This window comes from Cebus imitator, unplaced genomic scaffold (genome assembly GCF_001604975.1).
Source record: "Cebus imitator isolate Cc_AM_T3 unplaced genomic scaffold, Cebus_imitator-1.0 Scaffold26, whole genome shotgun sequence".
Lineage (NCBI taxonomy): Eukaryota > Metazoa > Chordata > Mammalia > Primates > Cebidae > Cebus > Cebus imitator.
Window position 1 is genome coordinate 2,098,109 of NW_016107341.1, and position 12,394 is coordinate 2,110,502.

The following is a 12,394-nucleotide window of genomic DNA, read 5'->3' on the forward strand; positions in this document are numbered from 1 at the left end:
AAGTTTGTTCTTGATTTGGCTCTCTTTAAGTCTGTTATTGGTGTATAGGAATGCATGTGATTTTTGCACATTGATTTTGTATCCTGAGACTTTGCTGAACTTCCTTATCAGTTTCAGGAGGTTTGGGGCTGAGACGATGAGGTCTTCTAGATATACAATCATGTCGTCTGCAAATAGAGACAATTTGACTTCCTCCTTTCATATTTGAATGCCCTTTATTTCTTTTTCTTGCCTGATTGCCAGAACTATACTGTTTTTAAAACTAAAGGCTACGTGTGGGAATGGAAAATAGAACATTCAATTAAGTCTCATAGATGCATATTTTTTAAAATTACAACTTGTTAAGATTCAATACAAAGGAGATACTGAATTGCAGAAATACATTATTTTTATACTTTGAATATACCATTGAAGGTACTATATCTTTGAATTCACAGGATCCACAAGATTTTTAAAATTTGTTTTCTCCTTTAGAAGCTAGTATCCTTTCTGGAGAAGACACTAAGGGAAGCATAATTCTTTTAATCTTTTTAATCTAAGTAAAAATCTCAAAGTCAAGTACTAAACATATTCAGCAGTGTTTATTCTACTTGATTTTAAAGTTTTATATGAAGTTATTATTGATAGGATATTTAGTTATTTTCTCTTTCTTGATAAACAATGCGATTTAATTTAAATGAATAGCATTAGAGGCACTCAAGATACAATTATGTTATATCCCTCATAATCAGATTCAAAACATGACTTTGATCCTCCTCTTTTAAACTATGGAAATGAAATTTGTTTATTTGCTTGCTTGTTTATTTCTGTTTGTGATCTCAAAGAATTAAAATTATTTTATTCATTTGTTTTCATACTCTTAGATGTTATATAGTATTTTCCTGAGAACTTTGCTTAACAGACCTTATAAACTATAATTGTCTTTAAAACCATAATTTTCTCTTGTACTTAAATTGGGTTTTAATAGAAAATTAAGACAAATTGAATATGATGATATTTAAATGGCTAACACTCATGGATCACTTACTGTGTACTGGGCATGGTATTGTGCTTTACATCATGATTTCTTAGTCCTTACAACAAATAAATCAGATATCCTTGTTATCCACAATTTCAGTTGAGAAACATGAGCCACAGCATGGTTAAGTAATAGGTGAAGGGGAGGAAGGCAGCAAATCACACTGCCATGTGTGTATCTATGCAACAATCTTGCATGTTCTTCACATGTACCCCGAAACCTAAAATGCAATTAAAAAAATTATTTTAAAAAAATTAACTAGCCTATGGATAAACAGAAAGCAAGTGACAGACCTGGGCTTTGTGCCCATGTGCTTAACCACCATGCTACTACACTTTAGACATGTCCCAGAAGAGTTAGGGAAGATAGAACCTGGGATATATGGAAGTGTAGGTAAAAGAAACTTCTTTTACCTTATACAACAAGGCAGTCATATAAGGCACAAATAATGGAACTTATGATATCAATTTATTTATAAAACTTATAGATTTGTTTTAAAAGTTATTTTTAACTTTCTCAATAGCAGAGCTAAACCAAATATAGGAATATTTACTGAGTTAGAGTCTTCAGGACTTTTGAATTTCTGGTAGAAGCTGGTAGATTATGGTAAAATTCAGATTTCTCCTATGAATAACTATTTTCCAGACATACAGCTCTTTTCTGGGCCAGGAGCCCCAAGAATGAGCATGTGCAAACTTATTCTGTAATGTTTACCTTATAATGACACAATTAGAAATACAAGTGGATTGGAGAAATTGCATTTGAAGCATGTTAAAACAAGATGAAATGTATTAATATATCTCATAATCACTAGAAATATAAACAATGATCACTAAAGAACTATTACTGCTAAGAGTGCTGGACAGTCCTTTTATTTGTTGAAAGAAAAGATGTCTTTTTGTTTGCATAGTCATCATCAGTTGTTGAATTTAAAATGTTAATTATTAATAGTGGCTGAGTTGGTTCAAATACCATGAAATTCAAATCTGATATGAAGACTTGTTTCCTAAATTCCACGTGATGCTAAGTTCCTTTTACATGCTACCTATTTGTGTTCCCAGATAGTGTTATGTTTATGAAGTGAATTATTTAAATTTCTTCTCCTATTTCCCTAGGGTGTTTATTTCCCTAAGGTGTTTCATTAAAGAGTGAAGAAAGAAAGAAATAGTGTTAATGTGTTTAGCACATCTCTTTTAAAAAAAATAAGGCTATATAGGATTCATTTAACCCATTGTAAGGATTTTGATCTCAACAGCACATGTGTTCCTGGAGAATTTATGTGAATATGAAATTCAAGGTCATAGTTTTCCAGCTATGTGTGGTTTTTTATATTTAAAAGTTTGCTATTAAATATGGAGTTGCTAGTAGATTTGATGGCATTTCTTTTTCCATTTACGTAAAAGTATTAGGATTTTTATGGAGAATCCTTATAATTTTTCTACAGCATACATCTCAAAACATAATTTAATTATTTCATAACTATTTACTAGTTTACAATAGTTACAACCTTAAGATTCTAAACTAAGTATATATAACCCCATGTTATAATTTAGACAGTGTAGAACTTATTGAAATGCTGTTTTTTATATATAAGTGGTTTTCTATAAGCAGGCTTATATGGTTTTACATATTGGCAACTATAACCTCTGCATGTTGTTTTGATAAGATGAAATCCCTGCCACACAGTCTGATAAGATATGTATTAAGTAATAAAAAAATCTTTTCAATTTTCTCTCCTTTAATATAAATAATTTTTTTCAGTTATTTTTAATTGGAAAATTAAAATACACATGTGAAGATTATGAAAAACATGACTACAACACATGTTGATAAATAAAAAGAAATTCTATTTTGCACATTTGTCTGTTTTTCCTATCTAGATGTTGTACTCTTCTCTTTGAGCATCTCTGCATTGTTCTTATGTTACAATAAGTGCTGCTGAAACAAACGCATGATGATATTTTAAAATATGATAAAGTAGGCGAGGCACAGTGGCTCATGCCGGTAATCCCAGTACTTTGGGAGGTTGAGGCAGGATGATCTCTTGAGGCCAGGAGTTCAAGAGCAGACCAGCCTGGTCAAAATGGTGAGATCCCATCTATACAAAAAAAAAAGCTGGGCATGGCGACACGTGCCTGTAGTTTAAGCTCTTCAGGAAGCTTAGGCAGGTGGATCACTTGAGCCCAGGAAGTCCAGGCTGCCCTGAGCTGTGGTCATGCCACTGAACTCTACCTTCAGTGACAGAGTGAGACCCTATCTATCTCTAAATAAGAGGAAAAATAAATAAATATATATATCATAAAATACCTGTATTGCTTTGAAAAACATGTTTCCAAGTGCACAGTTATTTATATTGATACAGAGACCATGGTGCCACTAACTTAGTTTGTAAAATAAAGCGTTCTGTACATTTTATTATGCATAATCATTTTTTAAAGATTCAAATCCATTTATTGTTCACATAGGCAGAATATTTATAATATTAGATATAATAAATCCTGGGAGCATATTAACTGGACATATAATTCAACAGCTAAATGAATAATTGAATGTGAATTTCAGGAAAGAATAAATTAAAATTTTTGGATACTTGCCAAGACATTACTTAGCTTTGATAAAAATGACATTTCTAAAAAATAAAAGGGCTTAACTAAATTAGAAATAAGAATATCTCAATAATAAAAACATAATTAATCCTCATTTCATTATTTCAAGAAAATATAGTAATTTTGCCTTCATAATTGCAATAATTCCTACACTGCTTTATTCAAGTCTTTTCATAATAAAAAGCAGAAATACCTAAGAGGCACATATCAGAATATTTGAGGCAGATGCTTTTGAGGGTTTTTTTGTTTTTTTTTTTTTTTTGAGACAGAGTTTCACTCTTGTTACCCAGGCTGGAGTGCAATGGCGCGATCTCGGCTCACCGCAACCTCCGCCTCCTGGGTTCAGGCAATTCTCCTGCCTCAGCCTCCTGAGTAGCTGGGATTACAGGCACGCGCCACCATGCCCAGCTAACTTTTTGTATTTTTAGTAGAGACGGGGTTTCACCATGTTGACCAGGATGGACTGGATCTCTTGACCTCGTGATCCACCCGCCTCGGCCTCCCAAAGTGCTGGGATTACAGGCGTGAGCCACCGCGCCCGGCCGCTTTTGAGTTTTAAAAAACAACTAATTTGTGTTTTTATGGAGACATTAAAATTTGACGAAATATTTTATAATTATACAAAAGCATATTATGAGATTATCTTGGTCATGAAAACTTGCATGCGTTAAAATGCTCCCAAGAGTATGAGAATTTGAAAAGGAAAATATTGAAACTTTGGACTGTGAATTAATCTAATTTGAGGAAAGATCAACTTTGATTATGTTGTCAGTACTTTCTCTGATCCTAAGAACAGATAAGTATCAATTGTTGCTTTGAACAGCAAACTGATGTGAGATTTAGAATGAGGAAAATGAACATCAATAAATTAAAGTAGTATTTTATTAAATTTTTATAAATGTGTTAACAACTTGAGCAGTTTAGACCTTGGAGGCACTTTATTTCTTTGGGACCTCTTTACAATTTAAACATTATTTTGTTATTACTGTTATGGTCAGGAAAAAATGAAACCCACAATATTAAATCTTACACATATATATTCTAAAATCTCACTATTATATTATTTTCTTTGAGTTTGTTAAAGGTAAGATCTTACAGAATGTTATTTGGCTATAAGTACATGGCCATAAGACATGCAAACCCAAGTAAAATGTTAACAGTGGTGCTTTGTTGAACAGGGATTATAAAACAATATACTCTCAGTGTATTTTTAAAATGCAAACATAATGTTTAAATCACTGCAAAATAAAAATCTAGGTACTGTAATTTATATATACTGACAAGTAGCTTAGCTCAGCTCTACAACTAATTACTGATGATAGTTGTAACTTGATGTGTGGAGAAATATCATTGGCTATCATAAGGAGGTTTGGAAGTAGATTAGCATTTAATCAAATATAAGACTCTTCATGATCTCTGAAGAGTCAGATGGCCTTTCAGACTCTTTTAGAATATACCAATTGATGGAGAATTTATGGCATCTGAGAACAATGAAGTCTATTAATGGACAATTACACTTTCCACAAATAATTGCTATATTACTAAAGTAGTGGGATATTTTATATGCCTATTAGAAAATACACAGAAGAGAAACTTAGAGAGGATGGGATAAATTTAAGTGAAAATTCAGCATTCCAAGCTCTATTTTGCGGACCTTTTAACATACCACTTGAATCCTACTTTGATATTATTGCACTTGATCAATGATATATATATTAGACCCCTGTAACATAAAGCTTCTCATTTGTTTGTCTGTGTTACCTCTTTGGCTTTCAAGTTTTTTTCTATAATATTTTCTTCGTGCTGTCCGTAGGCCTGCTATGAAGAAATGTAACCAATAATTGATCAGTCTCGTGCATCCTACAGGAAAACCATATAATCAAACAATAGCTCAAAAATATGAGCAGCAATTTGGCCAAAGTGAGTTAATACAGATATTGCTTTTAATTTTGAGATAGGCATATTTCCTTGTGCTTCCTGAATTGGGTTAAAACTTTCTCAAGTGACTTTACGTGTATCTCTAAGGTATAAAGAACAAATAGCTCTTTATAAAACTAAAAAATCGGGGGTTCTTTTCTTCCTTTCCCCAACCCCCCCCCCACACACAGACACACACACACTCATGAGCTTGAGAAAGAATCCTAAATCTAAGTGTTCTAGATTTTCAAGCATGAAGACATATATTTTAATTATTGCCCCGTGCAAAGAAGCTATTTTTTCACACTAATAGTACCTTAACCTGCCTTAATGACTTTTGGAACAAATGCATGTGAATAAATAAGGCAAATCAATGAAGTTCACACATACAATTTTATGTCTCTTGCTCCTCAAATAAAATTTTTGATGAGTTACCATCCATCTAATAAGTTCTGGACTCTGTGTTCCTTAGGGAAATGGCACAAGGCCTTCTTGATTGTTAGATTAGCATTTGGATCTCTGATTTAGTGAAACAGTGTGTAAAAATCTCTCATAATCAGAACCCTCCCTATTGGCTCCACATCTGAAGATCCCCAAGAGTGCTGTTTGTATCAGGGAACATCTGGAATAGATTATATGCAGTTAATTGGCTCCAGGTCAAGCTCGTTACAGACAGTAGCATGCAGTATAACCTAGGCAATTCACTAAATCCACCCACTTTCGGTTAAATCACACCTACTTCTCTCTATAATTCCTCCCAGATGCACAACACACACACATATGTGCACACAACACACACACACACACACACACACACACACACACACAGGCAGCAAAATATCAATAGAGTAGGGAAGAGATTGTTGGCAAGACATTTAACCCATAAATTATCTCAATTAAAAGATTAACTATTGAATTTATAGGATTGTTGGGAAGAAAAAGAATCAGGACCAGCAGATTGTAGGGCTTGACTGTTTTATAGTAGAAAAATATATCAAGGTTTTAATTTTAAGTTCCAGCAGTTTCAGGATTTTTGCTTTATTTTGTTCCTCAAGTACAGGTTCAGCACACATAGGTACTTCTCAGAATGTCTTAGTAGTAAGGAAAGCAGCGCTTTAAATTTTAACTTATTTAACAATATTAATGAGCTGGGTTACAAGGAACAGTATGACTACTGTTCATTGAAAACCAAAACATCAATCTTCTTAACTTAGGATGCTAGAGCCACAGGGCATGTCTTAGCGATTAATGACCAGTTGGAGGAGTAGATATCTCAATGCATAGCCAGGGGCCATTAACCCCAACTAGTCATTAATTCGCAGGAAATGTCCTGCACTGAGGTCATTATTGCTAATAAAATGCACATATGGAAAGTTCTCTGTCTTTTGCCTATGTATATAAACATACATTCACATTACATGCGTTGTTACATGTCATAAAAAAGTATTTCACATGTTCAGAAGCTCAAAAAAACTAAGTGTAATGAGAAATTTAATATACTCAGTCTCTACATTCATTTTACCTTTCACTTTTTTCAGGGGGTATGGGTGGGAGGGAGAATACATGTTTTTATGCCAAGGCTGTGAGTCTGCTGCAATTAGATATCAGCGTTCTGCTAATAATGTGAATACAGGAAAGAATGGAAGGAACAGGGTGATGGGATTAGAGAAGCATTGATGAATGTGGGTGGAACAGCATGCATGATCAATACCAAAAGGCAGTACGGAGTGACCACATGTACTGTTTTGAGTCATCGTATATTAGGTACGAGAACATGCTTGAGGCAAATTTAAGAGTTAACTGAAGATTCTCTTTGGTGTCCTTCTCTTCTATGCCACTGAATTATGCCACACTCTTCTTCTCATAGTCATATGACCAAGTCTGTCACGCTGCCTGCCTCACTGCTCAGGAGTCCTTAACCAAGCTTCACTGTTTCCTGGAACTGTCTCTGTTTGCTTTTCCATTCTTTCTCTGTCCTCCATGAAAGTGTAATTGTCTTGTTTAAGACTATACGATACTTCTTCTCGGTGTCTTGCATAGCGTATCATAAATGTCTCTATTTAGATTTATTTTATGGTACTTTATTTGTGTATAATCAACCATTCCCTTCAGAAAAATAATCTTATTCATTTCCTCACTTTATAAACTGTCAGTGTTTAGATATGATGCCAATGACTAATAAGAATATATATAAGTAAATATATGTTAGATATATTCAAAAACCATCAGAAGTTATGTAAATATATCTATATTAACATATAAATATTTAAAACTTGTGTTGGAATTTGTATAAAAGTAGCAAGTTTTTAAGGAGAATCTGTAAGTCAAAGAATAGTGGTATAAATGACAAACTAACAAGTTGCAAGAATGCATTGAGATTGAATGATTCAAAACTCATATATTCAAATATAATCTGATAATTTTTTTCTGTAGATCAGCTAAAGTGGCTGTTTTGTGGCAATAGCATTAATGTGTTCCAACTGGCATTGAAATAATATAATTTTTAGGACTATCATATGTTATTAAAAAATGATTTAAAATATGCATAATTGAAATTTTTAAAATTAAAATTTTCATAAAGTGCTGCTGATGGTATAGTTTTTTGGTCAGAAAGACATTTCTTTTTGTCCCTCAAATTTTATCTAATTAGGTGGAACTTTCAGGAAATGTCAATTAAATGTGAATAAAATAAAATATGTGATATTTGTTATATTTAATAAAACATAATTGAAAGACTGTCTAAATCAACTTGATTATTTGCATATGTAGTAACTGTGTAAAGGCAGAATTCAATGTTGATAGATTATATACAAAGAATAATTTAGTACTTCTTATAGGTATCTTTGAGTGTAATAAAAATAATTTATTACGCACTTATGTTTAACATTTCATGAAGAAATTCAACATAAAATTTTAGGTCTATCCTTAAATATTTATCATGTATAAAAATAATACAGATCAAAATTTGATTTTATTTCACTTCCCAAGACTTAACTACTGAGATTGAAGGCAACCAAAAACTTAATATTCAAAGTCTAGGAGACATTTTAGTACATTGAAGAGCTGATCTCACTTAAGAAAAATTCATCCTTTATTAGGCCTTCTCTCTTTTGTTTTAACTGTATATTTATATTTATTTTTAATATCCAGAATGAGTAATATAAGGCTGGAGCCTCCTTCTGGACTCAATTATATAAATTCTCGATTGGTTGGTGAGGCCAATAGGGATATTTTGCTTGTCTAATTTGGTTTCTGGGAAAGCTTTGTTCAAGTCCTCAATGCTTATCTGTTCAAATGGAATTAAGTTATTGATCTTCTCCATCTGTTTCCCATATTCTGCAATCCTGGCCTTTGAGAGAGGCACCCACTTAGCACAAGACTTCACATCTTCTTTTTCTACAGCATCCACCTGGGCAATATATTATCCTCTGGTACAGGAATCTTCAGGGCATTAAATTTCTTCTTAAAGTCGTCCTCCAAGCCTGCCTTGGCCACATTGGCCTTGTAGTAAGCCCAGTTGATAGCTGGTGGATTCTCAGATAAAGTAGGCAACCTGGAGGTGAGGGTCTCATTGCAGGATTTCAGGGAATTAGCAATGGCCTTTTGGTTTTGGCAAAACCAAAAGCTTTGGATGCCCAGCCATCTTGGCATCCTTCACTGACCCCTGCTGCCCAAACTCCATAGCAGCTAGGCCTTGTCTTAAAACTAAACCATATAGGCATACAATATTTATTTTCAATATTAACTAATTAGAAAATTACTTAAAGTCTAATATTTTTTTATTATGACCTAAGCTATCACCAAGAAATCTATCATCAAAGCAATTATTGATTCTGTGGCCTATTTCCTAGTAAGACAGCAGGAAGTTAATTAAAGTGGAAGAGAAGTTGAAGACTAACAGGAGTTGATGATCACTAGATTCTACCACAATGCAAAGCACCCAAAGACTTAGGTGAGAAAAAAGCAGAGTCTAGCTAAAGTTCTGATCATGTGTTGATTTCATCCATCTCTTACTTGCCATGTAACCCTGGAAGAATTATTTAACTCTGTACCTCAATTTTGTTTCATTGGTGAAGTGAGAAAAGTAATTACCCACCCTTTATGACTGTTTTTAAATTAAATCATTTAATCTATAATAAAGCACTTTAAAAAAAAAGTATTGGGTACGTATAAATGGTCAATAAATATGATTTGTAACTTTTATTGCCAGACTTAGTTTGGAATACATGTTTTGATTTACTCTACATCTTATGGAAAACAACCAAGTCAGCTTATTTATGGCAACCCAGTTAATTACCACCTCCTCTTTCTTATAAACCCTTATATTTTACAATTTGTTTTTCTATTGAGTACTCCCCTGTGTGGAATAATACAGGGTTCAGGTAAGATTGCATTGTTCCAGGCCTAACATCTATGCTGGGGCCCTGAGAAAATTGAATTTAGCTTCTCACATGTAAGTGGAATTTTAAAATCTCTTAACTGAGAAACAAGACAACTTGTCTCAACATGACAGCTTTTGTCTGTTTTAGTTGGCGGATCTTTTTATTTGGGGATGATATGGGGCAAGTGTAGGCTTCTACCAGTGAAAGTGTTCTCATCTGATCAAAGAATTCAAGTTATGGAAAAAGTTGGTTCTTCAGATATTTGCTTAAACAAAACACAAAAACAACTTTAGTCAAGAAAAAAATGTTAAATAACAAAATAGTTTAAATTCTAGTGGCACATTTATTTCTACATCTGAGCAAAGCCTGTCCTTAATTTTATTCCCCAGTTCTGATTCATTTCTGCTGCAACTGTTATGTAAGAGTAAAAAATGAGAGACGGAAACATTATTTTTAAAAATCTATCTACATTCAGAAAATTATAATTTACTAATTTAAGAAAAATCTGCTAACTGCTATCTTAAGATTTTTTTTTAATTTTTTTAGATGAAATTAGTACCGTTTGAAAGCAAACACTGTTTTCATCATGAATGCTAATAAAGACGACAGACTGAAGGCCAGAAGCCAAGATTTTCACTTGTTTCATGCTTTGATGATGCTAATCATGACCATGCTGTTTCTTCCTGTCATTGGCACTTCTAAGCAAAATATTCCAAGACTCAAGCTAACCTACAAAGGTAAATATATAAATATTTTCCAAATTGTTTATTATGACTTTTAAATGTCTTTTTTGATTGCTATCTTTTTTCTATTTAGAAAATCATATTGACTTCTGTGAAATGTTTATAGTGTTGGCATCAGTTCATAAAAATAGAATTATAGAACACAAAGCCCAATTATTTATTTTTGTGAATAAAAGGATGCTAAAGCTATTCAAGTACCCTTTCAACCCACTATTTATAATAATCAATTTGATCTGCAAGGGGTAATCAGTTTTGTATTAAAACAAATACATCCTTAAAAGTAGAAAAATGTTAACTAATTTCACATAACTCTTACAAATTAGTTTCTTCCTAGTTAGAGCAGATTTTTTAAAACACAGTAAGATATTTTCAAAAAGAACTTAATAGCAGGATAGCTTCAAGTTCTCAACTATATATGTATTTTATAATAGAAAAAGACAATGTGAAAGGTTTAAAATATAAACAGATGAAAACTTTGCTAAGAAATGAAATCTGCTAAGCTAGTTGTTTTTAAATGTTTGATATAAAGGCAAAGTTTATGCAAATTATGGTTGGTCACCTTTGTGTGTGTCTGTGTCCAGTTTCATGCCCAAAGATTTTTTGCTTCAGTTTTCCTTTATGATGTACTCTGGTCTTTATTAATACCTCAAGAAACAAAAGGGGTATACAGAGAATCAAACTTCTTTATTCTGAATGTGATAGGCAAAATCTATACTGGCAATTTGAATATATCTTTAATATGATATTTTATAGACAAAATACCAATAATAAAAGAAAATTGGATGTCAAATCTAAGAGTAAGTTGAATTAGCACATTATATCCATTACAAATCTTATATGTTGGTATTTGTTAAGAATTTATATGTCATGTACTAAAACATTAATTTATATATTTTTGAGATTTTTGTGTTGATATGTATCAAACTCATTTAAATTGAAAGAATTTTTTGATAATCTAAGATGTTTTTATCTGGGAAAATTGATTATATTATGAAATATAATTTATTGGTGTCTTTTTATCAATGATTAAAACCTTTTTTTTTTGAGATAAAGTCTCACTCTGTTGCCCAGACTGGAGGGCAGGGCATGATCTTGGCTCACTGCAGCCTCCACCTCCCAGTTTCAAGCAATTATCCCACCTCAACTTCCCGAGTAGCTGGGATTACAGGTGCCCGCCACCACGTTTGGCTAATTTTTGTATTTTTAATAGAGACAGCGTTTCACCATGTTGGCCAGGTGGTCTCGAACTCCTAAACTCAAGTGATCTGCCCACTTTGGCCTCCCAAAGTGCTAGAATTACAGGCCTTAGCCACCATGCCTGGCAATAATCAATAACTAAAACCTGTGTTGAGTGTCATCCATTTCTTAATTACAGATATATTCAATATTCTGTTATTCCCCTAAAATTATCTTAGTTTCAAATGAACATTACCAGTTATGGTAAGGTTTAAGACTCTAAATAAAAAACACAGTCAAGGCTTTTAACCAGTTCAGTGTAAATAGTACTGAAGTATACCTCCTGCAATAAACAACTATTCAACTAGATAAACTACATGAAGCAACTATTCTTAAACATTGAGCAATAGGCAGCAAAGATGAAAGAAAGAGGCCACCAGTGGTGCATGCCTATAATGCCAGCTATTCAAGAGGCTGAAGCAAGAGGATTGCTTGAACCCAGGAGTTTAACTTCAATGACTAGGATTGCATCACTGTATGCAAGACCCTCTC

The 12,394-nt window shown here is 32.9% G+C and overlaps 1 protein-coding gene and 1 pseudogene across 1 annotated transcript in view; one reads left to right on the top strand and one right to left on the bottom strand.

Annotated features, from left to right (window-relative positions):
* Positions 1-12,394, top strand: part of SEMA3D (semaphorin 3D) — a 206,559-nt gene that overhangs the window by 62,217 nt on the left and 131,948 nt on the right. Inside the window, exon 3 of the mRNA XM_037736584.1 lies at positions 10,470-10,660. Coding sequence (XP_037592512.1) covers positions 10,510-10,660 — 151 coding nt within the window. The 5' untranslated portion in view covers positions 10,470-10,509. The remainder of the gene's footprint in view (positions 1-10,469; positions 10,661-12,394) is intronic.
* On the bottom strand, positions 8,727-9,192 carry LOC108300299 (annotated as a pseudogene).